Raw genomic sequence first — 21,743 nt, forward strand, 5'->3', positions numbered from 1 at the left:
ACTGACCTAATGAGCATAGAGTTAGGTTCAGACATAGACTGAGTAATTGCCTATGTAAGGGCAAAAGGAGGGTCTGAGGTTCCGTGACGATTTTATTCGTGTTTGTAACATTGTCGCAAATGCATAATTTTGGTATCAGTGAACCGCAAATGATCCATTTAGTATATCCTGGTGTTTTCGCTATGCTACGAGCAAGAGCACTCCTGTTACAAACACATTTCTGTTCTACCCGTGGCATCCATCTTAGAACAAGGAAGCCATTTTGTATTCCTTGCCCTCACATAGTCAATGGACACGCAATGACCTCTTTTCATTTAAGGACACGTAGGCTTTAGCCGGCAATTCACCTTGCTAGTGACACGTGCACCTTAGGCCAGCAACGCTGTGGCAGCATGACTCGGCAAGAGCTGCCTCCCCAGCCTGAGGCCAGTCCTGCTATACTGGTTCTCGTGTTCGTTGGTCTGATCATGATTAGGCGGCCGAAGCTGGTAACCGTGCCCATTTACGACCCACAAACATCTCTTATCCTACTTTTCTATCTTCTGCACCTGGCTCTGCTCCTTTCCTTCTGGGCCTTTATTAGGGGGAGGTAACGAAATTTACGATGAGGCGGTCCGGGTCTTGAATGGAAAGTTGACATGGGATTATGATGGAATAGTGGGAACCCCTCGTTCGTAATGTTTTGACATCAGATATTGTTGACGATTCCTGTGCAACGCCAAATATTTATTGTTTAAGATACAAAGGTTTTGGAATGTGCTAACATGTAAAGAAATTTGCCTGAAGCCCAATATTCAGTATATAAGGAGCAACCCTCTTTGTACAAATTGAACAGGCTCCTAGATACTGCCCATGTGTAGTTTCTGTGACTTCTGTGTCCCTGCAGTAATAAACCTTTGGTCTTTGACGCCACCATCGAGAAGCCCGTGTTTCTGTTTGTTTGTGCACCGAGGCAGGTTGAACTCCGGGGTCTTCGGGTGTTATCCCTGACACCTCTGGACGGAACCAAAGAGTCCAGAACTCCAGAATGCCTTCCCATTCATTCCTATGGGCCTTTTGGCCCATAGGAATCAATGGGAAGGGTTTTCCTTAATTGCGATTCGCAAATTGTGAATCGCAATTAAGGAAAAATACAGAATCTCCCAAAAAAATGCGAATTTTCCATGCATTGCAGTTTGCGATTTCTAAATTGCGATTCCTTCATTTTCGCAATTTAGGAATCGCAAACGGGTGCAATGATGCATGTGGCCGTTTAATCCTCTTACTGTAGAGACACTGTAAGTGAATAGTTACCATGTTTCACTTCTGCCCATCATGCAACTAGGCAATTAGGTTTAAAGACACAGTTGAGTGAGAAGTGACATACTTAAAGTCAGAAGGAATCTTTAAACATGACAAAATGGTTCTTTCTGGCATGTTTCTGCTGTAGCATATGGATTACAGCAGTTCAAGACAAGTGCATTAAATCCAATGGCACTTGTAATATGGTGGACAGGATATCTGTCACATTTGTGGCAACTCTGAATCAGGCCCTAATGTCTGCCATGCAGCCCACACTCGCCATTCGAATGCAATGCCTTTGGTGTGATTTCTGTGCCTCTTTACTATGATCTTCCCTAAATGTCAAATATGTCAGATGGAGTAGGCCAATTATTTGTCATTATTATGTGTCAAAGCAAATACACTGGGAGGTGTTTAGCAGCTGCCAGTGACCAGAGTCAAACACCAACATCAAAATCCTGTCAAAAAATGTAGGGAACTATGCACAATGATGCATTTCACTAAACCCCTGATTTCTTATCTTACCACTAAGCCTTTCACTACAGCCCAATAAGGACTAACGTGATAATTTGCTTTTGATTACAGATTGCTTGCTAGTTGATAAAAGGAGGGCATTCCTATATGTCTCAGAGTGAAAATTACCATTTTATAGGTTCAATGAACAGGAAAGGAGATATGTGTATATTTCAAAAGACACATTTAAGTTATGTTGGGACAATTATATAAATGAAAAGTCCAGCAATTTGCACTGCACTCCCACAGAAGGATCAATTTAGAAGAACGTCTTCATGTTATGGTCATGAGTAGCTGCTTCTTCACACATTCTCTAGAAAACTTGACAGTTTTTCAGTCAGCCCCAGAACACCCATGCACAGGAAACACACACTAGTTCTTGTCCATTAACATTGAAGCTACAGATTAAAAGACAAGGAGTACTGAAAAACTTCAGTTTATGTATGGCACCTCCTTGCGATTTTACTGACATCAAGCAAAAATCATACAGCTTATATAACTAATCAATAGAGTGCGCTCATGACTTCTTTTACCCAATCAGCCCATGTAATGACATTCTTCAGAGTATAAAGGGTAAAGGCTGTCATTAGAAATTATAATGGAAGGTTGATACTCTTCTAGTAATCATAATTCCTGTCTAGATTTAACCTTTTAGTGATACAGTAACATTCAATAGGAAAATGAGGGTCACACCTTAATTTTACAATACTGTCCTCCTTATCAAAAATCTCAAATCAGAAAGTAATTAACCATATCTACCTAGTTCATTTTATTGTATTGAAAATTGAGAGAAAACATTAGTCCATTATGAATGTCTTTTATAATTTTGCAGTCTATTCTTCAAAATTAGTAGTAAGGAGGTGAATATCCACAAACTTGAAATCTCTCAAACTCAGTCATTCTTCTTCATTCACACTAATCTAAATTCCGGTGAGGGGAGTTCCTCAAATTGTAATCTTGCAATATAACCTATTTCTTTAGATTATGGCTTTTCTGGAATCTATCCAGTATACTCCTCTTCTATACTGCCTTATTTAACAGCTATTATGATCGACTTTGTACAAAAAGTGTTGACATCCTCGATTGGGACTTGACCTAGCGAGGACAGGGGGACAACTGGATTTCTTGCCTCCCTTCTGGAAACCCCAAACAGCTCACACTGAAGTGGACAGTGATTATTGAAACCTGAAGTTCAGAAGCCAGGATTATAAGCTACTTACAAACTGCTTTCATCTATTGTTTCCAATGTAATGAGGTAAATGTGAGTTTTGCAGAAACAAACATGACTTTCAGGGAATTTCAGGTCTCCCCCAGCATGTATCCAAAAATGGTGGTATATATCTATCTGGTAAAAGAGCCCTATCCCTTTCAGGGCTGTTTCGTCTCTGCAAACAGTGCTCACTGAGTTTTTGAATCAGTGGTATTTGTCTTTGCTAATATTTAGCTTGATTTTACCTCCAGGATCATCTTCTTGCTAAATTACACCACCTTCCAAACAACTTTATCTTCAGAAGATATGGTTTTCGACCTGTCCAAGACAGCGCCATGTCTGGCTGCTAGAAAAGGATGGACAGAGCCGCAGCACTTTCAGACTAGGCACTCTTTTAGTTATTAGCTTTAGTGAGGTCCTTAAATCAGGCCCTCAGCTTAGCTAGTGACTGCCACTAACACGAGCGCTTCAGTGGGTGGATGGTTAGCTGAGCAGTCATCTTCCTCCAGTAGGCATGTTCATAAAACCCCTTGAGCTTTACTAACACACACAAATGTGTATGCAATAGTGCTGGTACAAGCAAGGATCCCCCATGCGTATGCCCCTCCTGGGTCTTAGCTGACACTACCTGATGGTTTCAACCATGAGCCGAGAAGGGAAGAACTTGACAGTTTCTGCCTGATGTTCAACTATTTTCCCATAGCCTGAGCAGGAAGCGAATTTTTAGGATGACTTACAGCACCAATTGCATTAAAAAATAAGTTGGCGTTGAGGTGAAGTGCATCTGTGTGGATGCATGCATATATGTGCGTGTTTGGGTGTGTGTCTGTGGATGAGTAAATGGTCTTGTTTGAGCACGTGTTTGAGAAGTCCGTTTGAGCATATGGGGTTTTCAATGAACCATGGACTATAAGTCAGATAAGTGTGCCCATCCATGACTTGTTCCGATTTTTCCATACCTAGTTCCTGCAATCCCTAACATAATGTTGCACCTTCTTCACATTTTGCGGGTGTTCATTACTACATTGTGGATATTCCTGGTTAGATGTGTAGGCCTGAAAATGGTCCCTTTGAGTTAATAGCTTGTGGGCATTTATCTGTATCTTGATTGGGATTGAAATTATTCCAATATGATAGACATCCCTCGCATTTGATGAAGAAGAAAATGGGCATAAACGACAGATTCTTTCTATGTGTGCCAGTACTATGTATTGACTGAAAATGGCAAGCGTTTGCTTGTATTTTGTAAAAATTAACAAAAGCTGATTTTCATATAAATAAAAATCTTGTGTTTTGAGGAATTCAGCTTTTTCATCCATTATGAAAAGGTGGAATTTAGTTTCAAGTCTTGAATACAATTGGTAAGGTAATATTTGGGGAGAAAGCTATTTTATTTCTGAAAAGTTTGTAAAGCTTCATATTTTGTGACAATTAAAGAAGAGTTCTGAAGGCCTATTTTTGATCTCAGTTCCTTGGAGCTAGGGAGCCTATACTACTATTTCATAACTCATGTGGAGGGATGTCATCATCTACAATGTTCTACTATTGTAACTACTGTTGTTTGCGAAATGGCATGAGCGTGTATGATTGATGTATCCTGTCAGTTTTTGAACCATGTTATATTCCTTGAATGGAGTGTTGTATATCATATCGTATTTGACTTACGAGGTCATTCCATAGTAGGATCCAATTAAGTGACCGCATACTCTCTCTCCATCTAGGTTCACTATCTTCCCTGGACCTTAAATGCTAAAACTAATATATAACGAGATGGTCAAGCACCCTTCAATGGGTACCAAAGTACCATGAAGCTACAAAGGCCAAAACGAATCAGGTATTCATTGTTGTGCACCTTACCTTTTGTGTACAGTTAAAAGGTGAATTGCTTTTAATTAATTTGTGCATATCATTTATGATATGTGACAAACAAGATATAAATCTGTGAAGACAAGAAGTATACCGTCGATACGTTTTTAATTCCAGATAGCAATATGACAATATAGCTAAAGGACCTTGCTTTCCCATAGTTTGCCATTCAGATTCTTTACAAGCATCAAATAGAATACAAATAGAAATGGAAAGAGTAAATATATATACCTATGCATTTTGTGGAATAAAATGTGATGCAAAGGGGTGTTGCTTTTTCACACAAGAAGGATTTAAGCCGAGATTTTCCTTCAGGCTTTAGTCACCCATTCACTATCCTGTACACATGGAGATTCTTACCTAGTACAAACATGGCGACCCTGCCAGTGTACTCCGAAAGCTTTCCAGCCAGCATTGAGAGGATGGAATTGGTGGCGCCAAAGCAGATCATCACATATCCCACAAACTGTATCCCCAGAGCACAGGTCACGTAGGACTAAGAGAAGGAAAGAAAAACAAGCATTGTTTAGAATTGTGAGTCCATGTTACACATTCTTAAGCAAAGGTTATTTTTAAGGAGCTACCATAAACATGTATATAAATGATAGGAATGACCAAACCCAGGGCACAAAATAAGCGAGGTTGAGGATGCCATACGCTTTTTAATTACAAAGGACGGAGTTGTGACCCTTTTGATGCAGTGTCCCCAAATCCCAGAACTGCGCAGTAGACCGTTAAAACTGAAAGACGCTGAACTGCAGTAGGGCAGTGCGGGCAGAATGGACAGTTTCTCAGTCCGGTAGTGTACTCTGTATGTATGGGAACAGGGCAGTCTGCCAGTAGTGTAACGCAACATGATGACTCACCACCTCAAAATACGATGAGGACCCCTCAGCCTCCTGCATCTAACAGATATACATTGGCCTTGGGCTGAATGGAGGTCCCCTCAAAGGGTGGGGGCTCTTTGAAGGGCTGGGGGCCCCTGTGCTACAGGGGGTGCAGTGTCCTGCGGTAAGCAGGTCAGTGCTTAATTTGAACCTGTGGTTTTCGGTGCTCAGCAATGGCACTTAATCATCAACACCGGCGCATTTGGGTACTAGTTAAGGACACATTTATTTATGGTAGGCACAGGGAGATTAAATGATTTGCCCAGAATAACAGAATGTTTAGCCGATGCTGAGACTGAATCCTGATTCCCCAGCTCGGAATGGCAGCTCTGGCCATTATGCCACACTCCCTCCCCACTTTTATGGTTAGTAGTTGGCTCTGTTTTAGGCTGCGCTAACAGGAGTAATGGGCTGGTGCAAACTGTCTCCTGAAGAGCGCTCCGGCACTTATTTTTTGACAAATTAACCACTGGTTACTCTCTGCAGTCTGCATATGTGTATTTGTGGCATCCAGGTCTGTAGTTTCACAATAGAAATTGCAGAGGAAACTTGAATGGCTTAGGAAAGGAAGAGAAGAGCTGAGGGAAAAAAAAGGAAGAAGGATGCAAAAAGGTTGGGAAATGAGCGTAAGAGAGAAAAACAGAGGGAGGAAGAACAAGCCATAGGGATAGGGGAACAGAAACAAAGAAGTACTGTGGAAACAGAAACTGGGAGTACTGATGAGAGAATAAGAAGGGTGAACGGCAGGAAAACAAGGGTGAGGGGTATTGTGTGCAGAAAATGGAGAAGGACAAAGGGCTTTGTAAAGGAGAAAGAGAGCTTGAGGGAAGGGCAAGATGTACAGAAGGAAGGAGAATGAGAAGGTAGGCTTGGGAGTGAGAGGGGAAAGTGATGAAAAAAAGGAAAAGGCACTGATGGAAAAAAGAAAAGAGGATTGTGGCAGGAAATTCGAAGATGAAGAGTTGCAAGGAAATTCGAAGATGAAGAGTTGCAAGAAGAATGAAGAATAAAATGTTCCATCGGAGCAGGTCTCTGGATCTTATACATTACTAGCTACATGTTGACATATTTGAAGTGCATTCATTGACCCACATTGGCAGTGGCTGCCTGCCCAATAGGCAAGAAATGGACGTAATAGTTTGAGCTCCAATCTAGCTCATAGAAGATCTAGTAACACTGAACTGACCATTGAATGAGTAAGGCGACATCTATGGCATTAGCATGCCATTCTAAGTGATGATTCTCGTTGAGAGGAGTATTCCCATTCATTATAATTATATTTCATTGTGAGACAAAATACTATCTCTATTTATCGGGTAGGGTTAAGGTTCTCCAGCAATTTTTTACAAAAAGGGCTGAATTTTATTATGAAATTAATAAAACAAATCTTTAAGACCATATACACACCATATTAGATGTAAATTGACATCACAATATATTAAGATTCGTGAATTACCATATATACATAAAATATGTTAAATAATACTACACACAAATATTCAAATTCTTATTTCAACGATTTGTGCAGATATACAGCATATTTCCCCCGGAGAGCAAAATATATTGTTACATATTTATTTATGTATCTACATATCTTCATAACTACATATCTGATGTGTGAAACGCATGCTTTAGCTATGTAACTAGAAGCACAGAAAACTATTTTAAGTTTTTCAGTCAAACATAAAACTTTTTACACAGGCCCTACCTCTACACCCCTCATGACTGTTAACAGGCAATTTCTCCTAATAGTGCTGTAAATAGGCATAACAATCAAGAAAGGAGCAACATTTTCGAAATGACAAGCTTGGGTTGAGTAATCAGATTCACTTACACAATCTTCATACTCTTTCCAATTTATTGTATGAGTTGTTACTTTCAAGATGCCCAGCTCTTTGTGTAAACGTTACGGCATAGTAAGTTTGTCATAAAACCCAGGTAAATTTCACATCCTTCAAAAACCTCCATTTCAAAATAGCTAGTAGTCATCGTGGTATGAACAGATAGGTCATATCTATTTTTCAGCAAACCTACCTAACCCCAACAGGAACTCTTTCCAGTCTGTTTACTGGCTACAATGGAGACAATCACATAACAAAAAATAAGGCACAGACAAAAAAGACACAAGATGACTAACTGCACTGGGACCCGAATCTAAACCCATGTAGATCAAAGATTGCACAAACATACTCAAAACATGCTTTAAATTGTGTTACATTATGTTGTCTTATGTTATGTGAAGTTTAGTTATGTCACATCAACTAATTTTTGCTTTTGAATTTGATAGGAGTGTAGATAAAAAAGGTGGCAGTTTCATTGCAAAAGAAAATGCGAGGTAAGAAGCTAGAGTTAAGCAAGTAATACCAAAAAGACCATCAACAGTCTTAAAAATGTCCTTTTGGTTTTAATAAAATTGAGTACTCTGGAAAATTAATATTGAGAGGAAACCTATCGTATAGCCTGCTTATAGGCTTTCAAGAAGGTATTCAGTTTAATGTATTGGTGGTATTTGTGCCACCACTGACTCAGCTTTTTCAGAAGTACATTTAAGTTTATAAAGAACATTTATTTACCAATAAGCAGATGCTATTCAAGATGTAATCAGTCGTTAGTAAATGGGTGAAAATGAGTGTAGCGGGCAGGAGACCTCTGTGCAGAATTCCCCACATTTGAAAGAGGTATCCATTATAAGTAAGCCAGATTTGAAAATGCATCCGAAATAGGAAAAAATCATCCAGTGAAATGTTTCTCCTATAAAGGATGAGCTTGTAGGTGAGACACAGAGCCTTAGGAATTCAATATGATAGTCGCCTGTTCATCCGAACATGACAGTATTGACTGTCATAATGTCATTTTCAAATGAGATTACTAAGTCAAACAGCTACCCTGCTATATGAGTAGTGACATTAGAATGTAGTTGCAAGTAGTATGAATGAAACAGAGTAAATTCTTGAATACATATGACCTGGTAGTTGATCAGATGTAAGTTCAAATCTCCTAAACTGTAGGGAAAGTTCTAAAACGAATATCATAGCACACCCTGCATCGCAAAATGCGATGCAGCCCGCGCTACAAAATTAGTTTTATTAATTAAATTGTTTACTTACCTCCAATTATCCATATTCCGGTTTTTAGCACCCCCCACCCTGCCCCTCCCCAGCCCCACCTTTCTGCCCCACCGCAACTCCCTCCACGGGCCGCGGCTGCCCATGACTCTGGACTACTGATGTTTTTTTCACTATAAAGGGTCAGTGAGTCTATCTATTGTCTATATTTGATGGTGTATTGAACTCTATGGCAACTACGAGGTCATTTTCAGGATATGAGTTTTAAGAGCGTTGTGGTCTATAAAAAAATCACCGCACAGTATTACGAATAAAATTATATAGAATGGGTTGGTTGAGGATAATAAGGAAGTAAATCAGAAAATAATTAGATATTTACTAGGGCCTTAGAAGCCATGATAAATAAGCAGAGAATGCAGGGTGCATGATTAACTGCACTTTCAAGATATTGAATTTATAAATTAATGTGCTCACCCAGTAGATCATTTCAGTCAATCTGATGTGGTAGGGTGTTGGGATTCATAATGAATAATAGGAGACAATTAGCAGAACTGTGTAACAATGAAACAATGTGCCAAAATGGAAAGTGAAGCAAATACTTACAACTGCACCAGTCGGATAATGATTCTAAATCAATATATAATGGGAGGTTAGTAATAACCCACAGTAGTGTGGGATAGTAGACAAGATTCTGGGTTTCTTCTTAGCTCTTAATCTTGAAGTTAGATGGAAAGCGGGTGAGGAAAGGAAGTATCTGACCGTGAGTACAGAGCAGCTGTCCAAAGATTTAGCAGTACAGCTACTTGAATTCCAAACAGTGCCACAAAGTGATAGCAGAGTACCTTATACCATGTATCTAGATGACCTGTATTGGGAGCAAACTCAAAATGCAGGAAGGGCCGGGACTGAATCCCTATCCATTTTACTTTTGCTGCAACGCCAAAATGCGAGGACGATTGAATGGATCATGTATAAGGGCGTGAGATGGGGGTACGGCAAAAGTGCATCAGGCACATCTGCGTGAAAATGCTAGATCGCGCGCGGATACAGAAGCTCATACCAGGGAGGAAGATGATTATACTAGGAATCCTTAAGCCAATTAGTACCAGCCTGACTGTGAGCAAAAAACATTGAGTGCATAGTTAATGCGTCTACAATGACAACCATGAAAAGTACATGGACTTCATAAAGATACAACCCTGGCTCTTCCTGTGTTTTGCATTTGCTCCCAATACCTGTCAGATCAACAAAATACAGAGCCCAATTGCATATTGTACAAGTAGTCATTGTAGTATCAAAACAAAGAACAAACGGATAGAACAATTAATAATAAAACATAATATAAATGTAGAGATATATTGTCAGGGACTGTCCGGGACTATGTGGGGAACACAGTCAGGGACTTGTCAAGGATTGGGAACTGGGTAGAAAACGTACACAGGAAGAGGAGTACAGCGCTGCCCAGGATCAAAGGAGAAAAAGGGATCCAAAGGGGAAGCATGTACAAGTGAACAAGATGGGTAAAACTCAGAAAGGAAGGGCACTCACAAGGCAATTTAGCATTCAGAATAACTACACCCAGGATGAATGAGCAGGACATATATATTAAACAACATTAACAATAAAGGGGGTGTGGGGTAAAGCACTCAGGAGCTCCACACGGTAAGACTGAAGCTCAGTAAGTTTCTTACCCACAATTGCTGTTACAGATACTGACTGCAAATACCCACATGTAGGATATGCATGCAAAGGCAGGGTCTGTGGAGCTTATACCTATGGTGATGTTATAAATGTAACTCAAAGACAATATTCACAGTGAACAAGAAACACCACCTAGGTAGTCAGCTGTGCCCACGGATCCTGGCGATAAAACAGGAACACGCAAGGCAGTAACAGCAAGGGGGTAGAACTGAACACAAGCACAATAGACAAGGAGCTAGCAAGGAGGAGTGCTTAACAGGAAAGGAAGGAAATCACAGGGCACACGTGTCAGAAAGCAGGTAACAAACATACAAGGTAACAGAAGTAAGACAGACGAATAGAAAGACAGCAAACTAGAACTGGAACCAAGAAAATGGGAAGAAAGGCAGGGACTGGAAAGGGATATATAGAAGGGGAGGCTACAAGGGTATACTAGAGTAGTGCAGGTTAAGGAATCAAGAAAACAAAGTAGCATAAAAGGCAGTGCTGGGGCAGGAACAAGAAGTGAGCTAAGGCTCAGGAGTCAAGGCAGCACTGAGGCAGTGCTAGTTCAAGAAACAGGACATAGCTACAGATCAGGAGTGAAGGAGTCAAGAGAGCACTGCAAGCAGTGCAAATCAGGAACAAGAAATAGCTGAAGCTCTGGAAATCAGGAACAAGAAATAGCTGAAGCCCAGGAACAAAGAATAAGTATAGCTCAGGAACTCAGAAAACAAGAGCACTGCAGGCATTGCTAATTCAGGCACAAGGAATAGCTATAGCTCAGGAACTCAGGGAAACTGCTGCAGTTCAGGAACAAGCAAAACTAAGGCTCAGGGGACAGGGTAGCACAGCAGGCAGTGCTAATTCAGGAACAAGGAAAACAGCAGCAGGTTAGTAACAAGGCATAACTAAAGCTCAGGAAACAAGAAAAGCAAAAGCTGAGGAGCACTGGAAGCAAGGATCGGTCTCACCGGTAAACAACTACAATGACAAACTATGGGCTGAAGGGAGCTGGGGCTTAAAAGAGCTCTCAGTAATCACATGCATCAGGTGTGAGCAGGCTAGCAGCAGCCAGCCACAGGTGAGCGGAATTCCTCCACCCATCCTTGGCCTGCAGGGGTGGAGACAAAGCAGTGAGCAGGGAATTCTGGGTAATTGAGTTTCAGGCATGATTAGGCTGCCTTCAAGTATGAGCAGGCTGGCTTTTAAAAAACCTGGCATGGATTAGGAATGGATGTCAATTCCCAATAAGTGTCCAAATGGCTGGTAGTCAGGATATGCATGCAGGGGAGTGGCTGGAAGCTTATTAGAAGACTGGAAAGTCCCACTATGCGGCCCCCTGGTGGTGGGTACGAGAGCACAGGGACCGAATCGTGACATATATAGGCAAAATGATTCCAAAGGAAGGAGCCCCAGGAGTAAGACAACCATTGAACCTAGTTCAGCTTAGTGGTACTGCATAACATTTTTTTTAAAGTGTAACTTAGACATGTTTGGAGGCCTGATATTGCCAATACGTATTATTAGGATGGGCAGGGAGATTGTTCTTTGTGTTGGTGTGTACCATAAGGCACTTTGCTGACTATAATTTTGCAGCATTCTTAGCCTCCTGATGTATTTGGGTGTGGATGGCCATAGATAGGCTCCCCCTTTAGCACACTGATAGTGTGCATCTATCGCAGAGGCTGTGATGTAAAGTTCCTGCACATCAAAAGTGAAAGATCAGGTAGACAGAACCAACCATGTATTAAGAGAGTTGAAAGAAATATGAAGCAATGACTAAAGGAAAGCAGAACTGGAGTCCAGCTGCTCCAAGTGAGAGGTGTTTGAGTCAGTCATCATACTTACTGGCCAATAAATATGAATTCAAATTTAAGGTGAAAAAGATAAACCAATGAATTAAATAAAATAACAAATCTATCAAAACTAAGAATGATATCCATTGCCCACATTTGTCCCCATACTCCTATATCACAGCAACAGGGGACAAACACAAACACCCCAAAGACAATAGTAATAAAACATCAGTATAATTAGTAATAACTATCTGTTGGCTAAAATGAACCTTAATGCTCATCAAAGGACAGAAAGCTGGAATCCATCCCTTCAGGTCCAAGTTTCAAAGCTTGTCACTCTTTTCTGTCTTCACCCTTATTGTTGAAGAGTTTAAGGGCAAACTGTATATCATTATTGTTGGTATGCAATGTTACATTCTGACAGAATAATAAATCATGCAATGTTTTACATATATGTTGAAAAATCATAGTAGCAACCATGGGTATAGTTGTGCTCGAAAAGTGCCCCTTTTTAAGGAGATATGAAACACTGTCCAGAATGATCTTGACTTCCTTATTTTCTTCAAAAGATTGCAGCCATTTAACTGCTACTTCTTTACTCGGATCACCTCCTTTGTTCTCTACATCAAATAATGTAGTCAAGGGTATTGAAACCAGAAGATGTGTTTAAGACTACCAAGAGAGCTGGGTCCAATTTGTACATAATGTAAATGATGGACATTCCATCAAGCACCTCTGACTCAGTGCCTGTCTATGATTTAAAGTCAGATTGGAAAGATGCTCCTGATTTCTGCCTGTTTTTTGCCTTCTGTATCCTTCTGTTGCCTTCTGTTCCCTGATTGTGTCCGATTTTGCCTTCTGTTTCCCCTCTCGCTGCCCCTGATTTCTGCCCGTTTTTTGCCTTCTGTTTCCTTCTGTTGCCTTCTGTTTCCCTGATTGTGCCCGTCTTTGCATTCTGTTTCCCCCTTGCTGCCCCTGATTGTGCCCTCACCACTCCCATCCCCGCCACTGCGTCCCCTATGGCCCCGCCCCCTCACTGCACATTCGCTGTCCTTGCCTCCCACCTCCCAGCTGCTCCTCCCTCCCACATCCCCATGTATGGCGGCCGCTGTGCGGCCGCTGGTGCGCCGAAGGTGTGTCCAAGGCAATCCCGTCTGCGCCCATCTGCGCCTGGACCGCGCCCAGCGTCAGAACCCTTGGTCTCCGCACCCGCCATGACGAGCACCACTGCTACGATGCCAGCACACTCCACGCTCTCAACCCCGGACGGACCCACACCTGCTTCAAGGCTGCCCCAAAACGCACACACGGCCCCTTCACCTGCCAGAACTGCAGCTACCCCAGCCTCAGAGCCACCGAACAACCCACCAAGAAGGACCTCAACCACCTCCGATGCATCCTACTGAACATCCGCTCTGCACGCAAACACGCTGTCGAGCTCTGGACCCTGCTCGACACATCTTCCCCGGACATCACCTTCCTGACAGAGACCTGGATGAACGACTCCTCCACACCGACATAGCCATAGCCATCCCAGATGGCTACAAGATCACCCGCAGAGACCTCACCAACGAAGTCGGAGGAGGAATCGCCATCGTCCACAAGAACAGCATCAGGGTCTCGACTAGCACCGATGACACGCTCAGAACCGCTGAACACATGCATTTCCAGATCCACACAGACCCCAACTCCACCCTCAGAGGCATCCTCGTCTACAGACCCCCCTGGACCCAGACCCCAGTTCAGCGACTCCATTGCTGACTTCATCAGCACGCACACCCTGACCTCCACTGACCACATCCTCCTCGGAGATCTGAACTTTCACCTGGAAAACAACAACGACAACAACTCGACAACCCTAATTGATAAGCTCGCCAATCTCAGACTGAGGCAACTCGACAAAATGCCTACCCACTCCACAGGCCACACGCTGGACCCCATCTTCTCCGCAAGCCCCCACGTCGCCTTCACCCACACCATCGATCTCCTCTGGATTGACCACTGCTGCATCCACTTCTCCTTCCAGAAACCCATCACACACCACCGCGCCCAGCAGATCCCTCGACCCTGCTGGAGAAAAATCACTGAAGACCAACTACACTCTACACTCGCTCACAAGCCCACCCACCGAACCCTCCAACACCGATGATGCTGCCCACAACCTCAGATGCTGGAGCAACGACTGCACCAACACCCTCACCCCACTGAAGAAACCACCGCAAAGAGACACCAGCAAGAGGGCCAGCTGGTTCACTCCAGAACTCCTAGCCTCCAAGTGAGCCTGCAGGAAACTAGAGAAGAAATGGCACAGCAAACAGACTCCGGACAGCCACACAGCTCACAAGGACGCCACCCGCAACCACCATCACCTCATCGGGACTACAAAGAGGCCCTCTATTAGAATTGGGGGTCTCTGGTTGGCACAGGTAGGTACTTGTGACACGCAGGGACCTTCTCCTCCAGCCAGGGCAAGGGAATTACCCTCTTAAAATAACCCCTGCTCACCCTCTAGGCGGCGTGGCGCGAGCAGTCAAGGCTAGTTCAGAGGCGATGTCAGTTAAGCATTTGTGACCACATACAGTAACCCAGTGACAACACTACAAATGGACACCACACAAGGTTTTATATAAAAAAAATAAGTATACTTTATATAGAATTATCACAAGACCAATAAACGACAAAAAGAATCCACAGTACTAATACATTTCAAGAGTTCTGGTTAAAAAGGTGTAAATCAAAGTTCTGTGTGAGTCGGTAGCCTTTCCTTGAGGTGGCCGGCACGGATGTGTGAGCCGGTTCTGGGGATCATCGCGGTGTACAAAAAGAAAGCGTTGCAGGTCACGGTGTCCCTTCCGTCGGGGTGCCAGCTACGGCTCATTGACGGCGTCGGTGAGCTCAGAGCTGGCGTTGTTCGGAGCGGACGTTGCTCGTTGAGGTGCTTCCAGCTTTACGGTGCGGCGTTCGAGCCGGAGTTCGGGAGCTGGCATCGGTCAGTCCGGACAGCGGTGCGAGTCGGGCGGTGCGTTGCGAAGTGTGCGAGGCGGTGCCCAACTCCGCAGCAGTCACAGGACTCGAAGTCAGCAGCAGTGACGCGTCGGTCAGACCAGTTCGAGTTGGTGTAGCAAGGCGTTGCACGTTGCGGTGTCCTTACAGTCATGGTGCAGGTTACGACGACGACGACGAGACGGAGTCGGTGAGCGCAGAGCTTGCGTTGTTCGAGGCGGACGTTGCTCAGTACGGTGCCAACAGGACACCGGGCCGGTCGTGAGAGTCGGTCACAGCTCCCTGCCTCTATAGCAACTGGAACAGCAGCAATTCACAAAGGCTTGTGAAGTCCACTGGTCCTGGAACTTCGGTCAGGGGGCAAGCTCTCTTCCAAGCCCTTGGAGATCTTTTTAGCACAAGTTGAAAGCAAAGGAAAAATCCACAAAGTCCTTTCTCCTCTCTAGGCACCCAGGCAACAACTGCAGGCAAATCCCCCAAGCAGCACTTCAGCTTGGGAATAGTCTCTCCTCAGTTTCTTCAGGTTCCTTCTCCTCAGCAGAGGTTTCTTCTTGTCAGTTCCAGGAGTAATCTAATTTCATGGGATCAGGGTCCCAATACTTATGCCCCAAAATCCTTTGTTCTCTGAGGGGAGAGGGGTCTGTGCCCAGTTCAAGCCAGTTCTGAAGCACTCTGTTTACCAGACTTCTCCTTCCCTTTCACAGCACAGGGCAGGCAAATCAGACGCCCCACAGGAGGTGGAGCCAGCATTGTGGACAGCAAGTACAGTCCAGGAACACTTTGTTGACAGTCTTCCTTCTCTTCTTTCAGTGTGCAGGGTAGAGACATCAGAGCCAGCCCTGTGGGGGCGGGCACAGTCCTATTCAGGTCCCACGTGCAACTCCTCCCTCCCATCTGGTTGCAGATCTCCCTATTCACCACCGGGCTGCCCCAGCCTGTCTCCTGGAATTCCCTAGTCCTGTCACACACAAACCCAGACAAGGAATACGCAACCAAGCAGAGGAGGGCTCAAATGCTTAGGCAAGCAAATACCTACTTTCTAAAAGTGGTATTTGCAAACACAGAATATTAAAATAAACGTTACTAAAAGATGTATTTTATTATTCTGAGTCCAGGCATACTAAACTCGAATTTCTACCATGTTCTCTGAGTCTGCTAGGATTATAAACATGTAACAATCCAGCAGCCCATTCTAGCCTATGGAGAACAGGTAGCCTTGCAATAGAGAACAACGAAATAGGCTGTAATTCACCATTAGGACATGCCACCCACATCAGGGCTTGTCCTACCTTATACTTACAATGCACCCTGCCCTTGGGCCTACCATAGGGGTGACTAATATGAAGAAAAGAGAAGGTTTAGGTACTGGCAAGTGGGTGCACTTGCCCAGTCAGCATGACAGTACCAGACTGCACGCAGGCTCTGCAATGGCAGACCTTAGACACGTTTTACAAGGCCGGTTCTGTGGGTGACACAACCAGTGCTGCAAGCCCACTAGCAGCATTTGGATTTACACGCCCTGGGCACACTCAGTGCACTCTATTAGGGTCTGACAAGTAAACCAAATATCCAATCATGGAACCACTAATTAATACATCAATTTACAGTAGGGAGCACTCGCACTGTGGCACTGGACAGCAGTGGCACAGTGCCCAAAGAGTCTAACACCAGAAAAACACATGAGGCAACAGCAAAAATGGAAGGGAGACCCACGCCAATCGTGCCAGGTCTAACACCTTCCTTCAAAGACCGCCTCGACAACAACGCGCACAACAGCAAGGAGCTCTTCAACATAGTGAAGGAACTCTCCAACACCAACGACACCCCGCCGTCGCAAGCCCTGTGTAACTCCCTTGCAACTTTCTTCCACCGCAAGATAGCAGACATCCACGACAGTTTTAACACCATGACAGCCCCAACAGACTGCAACACAACAGACTCCCCAAACACCATCGACCACGACCCCTTGCTAGCCTGGACCAGCGTGAGCATCGATGACACCATCAAGACCATGAGCACAATCCACTCCGGCTCCCCGTCAGACCCATTCCCGCACCACTTCTTCAACAAAGCCAGCAGCTCCATCGCACCCCACCTACGCAACATCATCAATCTCTCCCTCTAGACCGCAACTTTCCCAAAGAGCTGGAAACACGCCGAAATCAAGGCCCTACTCAAAAAACCCAAGGCTGACCTCAAAAACATCAAGAACTTCGGGCCCTTTTCACTGCTCCTGTTCCTGGCCAAGGTCATGGAGAAGATCGTCAACAGACAGCTAACCCGATACCTCAAAGAAAACAGAATCCTGGACCCTTCCCAGTCAGGGTTCCACAGCAACCACAGCACCGAGACCGCCCTCATCGCCGCCACCGACGACATCAGGACACTGCTGGACAACGGTGAGACCACAGCCCTCATCCTCCTGGACCTCTCTGCCGCCTTCAACACCGTCTGCCACAGCACACTACGCACACACCTCCATGCCGTAGGGATCCTAGACAAAGCAATGGAATGGACCACCTCCTTCCTCTCCGGCAGAACTCAGAGCGTCCACCTCCCCCATTTCTGATCCGAAGCCTCCGAGATCACCCGACACTGTTCAACATCTACATGGCCCCGCTCGCACACGTTGCCCGACAGCACAACCTCAACATAATCTCCTACACCGACGACACTCAACTGATCCTCTTCCTCACCAAGGACCCCAACACCGCCAAAGCCAACCTCCATGAAGGAATGAAGGCTGTTGCCGAATGGATGAAGACCAGCCGACTGAAGCTTAACACGGACAAAACGGAGGTCCTCATCCTCAGCTCCAACCCCTCAGCCTGGGACGACTCCTGGTGGCCGCCGGCACTGGGGGCAGCCCTAACACCCACCGACCACACGCGCAACCTGGGTATTATCCTCGACTCAACGCTCTCCATGACCAAGCAAGTCAACGCCGTCTCCTCCTCCTGCTTCAACACCCTCCGCATGCTCCGCAAGATCTACAGGTGGATCCCGACAGATACAAGAAGAACAGTCACCCATGCCCTCGTCAGCAGCAGACTTGACTACGGAAACGCCCTCTATGCGGGAGCCCCGACCAAGCTCATCAAACGACTGCAACGCATCAAAAATGCCTCGGCATGACTGATCCTCGATGTACCATGCCACGGCCACATCACCCCACAACTGAGAAACCTGCACTGGCTGCCCGTCAACAAGAGGATATCCTTCAAGCTCCTCATCCACGCACACAAGGCACTCCACAAGACCGGCCCAGCCTACCTCAACAAATGACTTTCCTTCTACATCCCCAACCGCCAGCTCCGCTCCGCCAACCTCGCACTCGCCACTGCCCACGCATCCAAAGAACATCCACCGGCGGGAGATCCTTCTCCCTCCTTGCCGCCAAGACCTGGAATACCCTCCCACTGAGCCTACGACAGACCCAAGGCCTGCTGACCTTCAGGAGGATGCTCAAGACCTGGCTGTTCGATCAGTAGCGGCTCCCTCCCCCAGCGCCTTGAGACCCTTAAGGGTATTTAGTGCGTTCTACAAATGCTTGATTGATTACCTGATTCATTGCTCCTTCAAAATGTGAATTACATTTTCACAAGCAACGTAATGGGATAGACCAATTGCACTTCTTTCTATAAGATGTGTTTTAATTGCCTAATTGCCTGTGCTCTGGCAAACAGATGAAGCTGTGTCTGCAAAACCTAACAAGTGATTTCTTTGTTTTATGTATCTTGGTGCATTCATTGGAAGCAATAAATAACTATAACAAAGCAAATAACAATTAATGAACACATTTTTCAAGAGAAAGCTTGAGAAACACTTTCCCATACTAATGCGTACCTTTGTGTAATCACTAGAAAGAAATCCTTGCTGGAAACCGCTGAACATTGTCAAAGGAATCAGGAGGCATTGCCGTTTATCTTTCAGTTGCCGGAAGGTAGCCATAAAAGACATGCACATAGTCAGCTTTTTGTCTTCCTTTTCATGACCTTCTGTGAGATTAATCTGATCCAGAAATAGAGCAACTATGAGCACAGCCAACACACCACAGCCTGCAAGGAAAAACCAAAACATTAATGTGATAAGTCCATTTGAGATGTCAAATATCAGATGTAGCAAAACAAACAGTACATAATGATGCGTTAGCTAGTTTGCTACATATAGTACATCAGCTGTGGAACATACAGACTATGTACGTCCAAGACCCCAAAATGGACCTTAGAAAATGTCCTCCTTTATTACAGTACATTCTACATAATTATTATACTTATTTGTTGTTGTGCCTATGAAATTTCCCATTTTAATTTTGTGTTACCATTTTGTGATATACCTTTTGTTTAAAAACACTCTGTCTGATGAATTACAAAATCCTTGAAACATTGATGAAGAACAGTGTCTTTGAAACAATATAAACAGGAAGATAGTAACTGTTGGAAATGGGATCCCCGGCTGGCCAGGGCTTGCGCCAAAGTCAGTCAGAGACCACCACTCCCAAGTCAGGGCAAGGGAGTTACACGCCAAGATAACCCCTGCTCACCCTCTAGGTAACGTGGCGCGAGCAGCAAGGCTAAACTTGGAGGCGATGTAAGTTAAGTATTTGCGCACGCACCCCAGCAACAACACCCAAAGGCCCACCACAAAGGAAACTCCACACAAGGTTATATAAAAATAGCCTTTGTATTACACCAAAACACATTAGATAAAACACACACTTTACAATGTGCCAGAGGCACGGGCAGAATTTACAGGGGATATTTACAAGACAGGGCCACCTGGACCACTGTCAGGAATCAGCACTTTTAGAAGTAACAATACAATACTTATAGGCCTAGAACTTAGAACATAGCCTATCAGACAGTACCTTCTGTCCTGGTTGCACGGGATAATGCGAGTGATCTCCTCAGTAAACTTGAGCGGGCGGCCCAGCGAAGCGGCGCGGCTCAGGGGAGAGCGGCGCGGCTCGAGGCTTGAGCGGGCGGCCGGCAAGGTACAAGCGTTTCTCTGGGGCGACCAATGTGTGCGGCTCAGAAGAGGAGGGGAAGGCAGGATGCGGGCGACCCAGCGAAGCGGCGCGGCTCAGGGGAGAGCGGCGCTGCTCGAGGATTGGACGGGCTGCCGGCACGAGCTGCCGAGGGGAACGAGCGAGGCACACTTCAGCGAGGCCCCAGGGGCCCAGGGAGATCAGACAAGTCCCAGCAATTTGGCAGGGAAGGCACCATAGAGTCCACTGGTCCTGGGACTCTGGTCAGGGGGCAAGCTTAGTATCAAGCCCTTGGGATCACTTATAACAGAAGATCACTGTAACACAAAATAGGACATAAAGCACACAACCAGTACCCACTGGTAACTGGTACGTACCCCCTACGCAATCCTAACCACCCTAGGAACAGGTCACGCAGGGAACCAGGACCTTACTAGCACCACCTGCACTAGCAAGAACAACCACCTCAGTATCACAATACAAGTAGGGGCATAGACCTGGGCACAAAACACATGATGCAGAACCTACATTCAGCGGTGTAAGGAACACATGACGCATCAACACACGTTCAGCGGTGTAAGGAACAGGGCACATAATGTATCAACAACACATTCAGAGGTGCAGCAAAGAGCACTTTGCAGAAATCACAGTAACATGAACTTACATCAAAGTCCAGGGTCCAGGTTGCGCCACTGCGCCAAGACCTAAACGTAGCAGCTGCCCACAAAGTGCTGGGCAGCTGAGGGACAGAACAGGGGGCCTAAACGCTGCAGCTGGCACTAAGTGCTGCGCAGCTGGGGAAAGGCCAGGGATGAAGGAGTGCGCCTCATTCCTAAAGTCCAGAGTACATGTCCCTAAAAGAGAGAGACCTAAACGGTGCAGCTGCCCACTAATTGCTGGGCAGCTGGAAAACAAATCTGCGACAGGGGCCCTCACTGGCCCCTCAGGAACAAAACTGCGACAGGGCCCTCACTGGCCCTAGGACAAAAACGGCCACCTGTGGGAGCCCTCTGGCTCTAGGAATGCATATTGCGCGTTTTGGAGCCCATCAGGCTCTGGAAGCAAATATGTCCCCTTAACACTGAAGCCTGGGCCCCTCTGGGCCCGGTTGAACTATTCGGTTCTCAAAATAACGTTCCCCAAGGAGCCCTCTAGGCTCTAAAAATCATGGGGGGGGGGAGGGGAGCCATCTAAGCTCCTGAAGGAAACATGCCTCCTGTCATGGGAGCCCCTCCCGGGCTCTAGGTGACCACGGGCCCCCGGGACCTCCATGGGGCCCCTGGTAGAGATGTCCAATCGTTGGAGCGGCCCACTGAGCACACGGGGCCGCTCTGACTCTGTGCCTGCACTGGCACAGTCAACACTGGGTCTCACGGAGCTCCCCCCCCCAGCCCTTCCTCACTCACCGGGCTTCTCGGGGGGACTCCTCTTCATCTGGTGCGGCTGCTCGTC

At 45.4% G+C, this 21,743-nt stretch overlaps 1 protein-coding gene across 4 annotated transcripts in view; it reads right to left on the reverse strand.

The window, feature by feature from the left end:
- Positions 1–21,743, reverse strand: part of LOC144763192 (protein unc-93 homolog A-like) — a 441,908-nt gene that overhangs the window by 20,393 nt on the left and 399,772 nt on the right. For all 4 annotated transcript variants that reach the window (XM_078648552.1, XM_078648553.1, XM_078648550.1 and 1 more), the window contains 2 exons: positions 19,151–19,362; positions 5,231–5,366 (listed from right to left, as the gene is read on the reverse strand). In XM_078648552.1, the coding sequence (XP_078504678.1) occupies positions 5,231–5,366; positions 19,151–19,362 (348 nt within the window). The remainder of the gene's footprint in view (positions 1–5,230; positions 5,367–19,150; positions 19,363–21,743) is intronic.

Source organism: Lissotriton helveticus, chromosome 6 (assembly GCF_964261635.1).
Source record: "Lissotriton helveticus chromosome 6, aLisHel1.1, whole genome shotgun sequence".
Taxonomy (NCBI): Eukaryota; Metazoa; Chordata; class Amphibia; order Caudata; family Salamandridae; genus Lissotriton; species Lissotriton helveticus.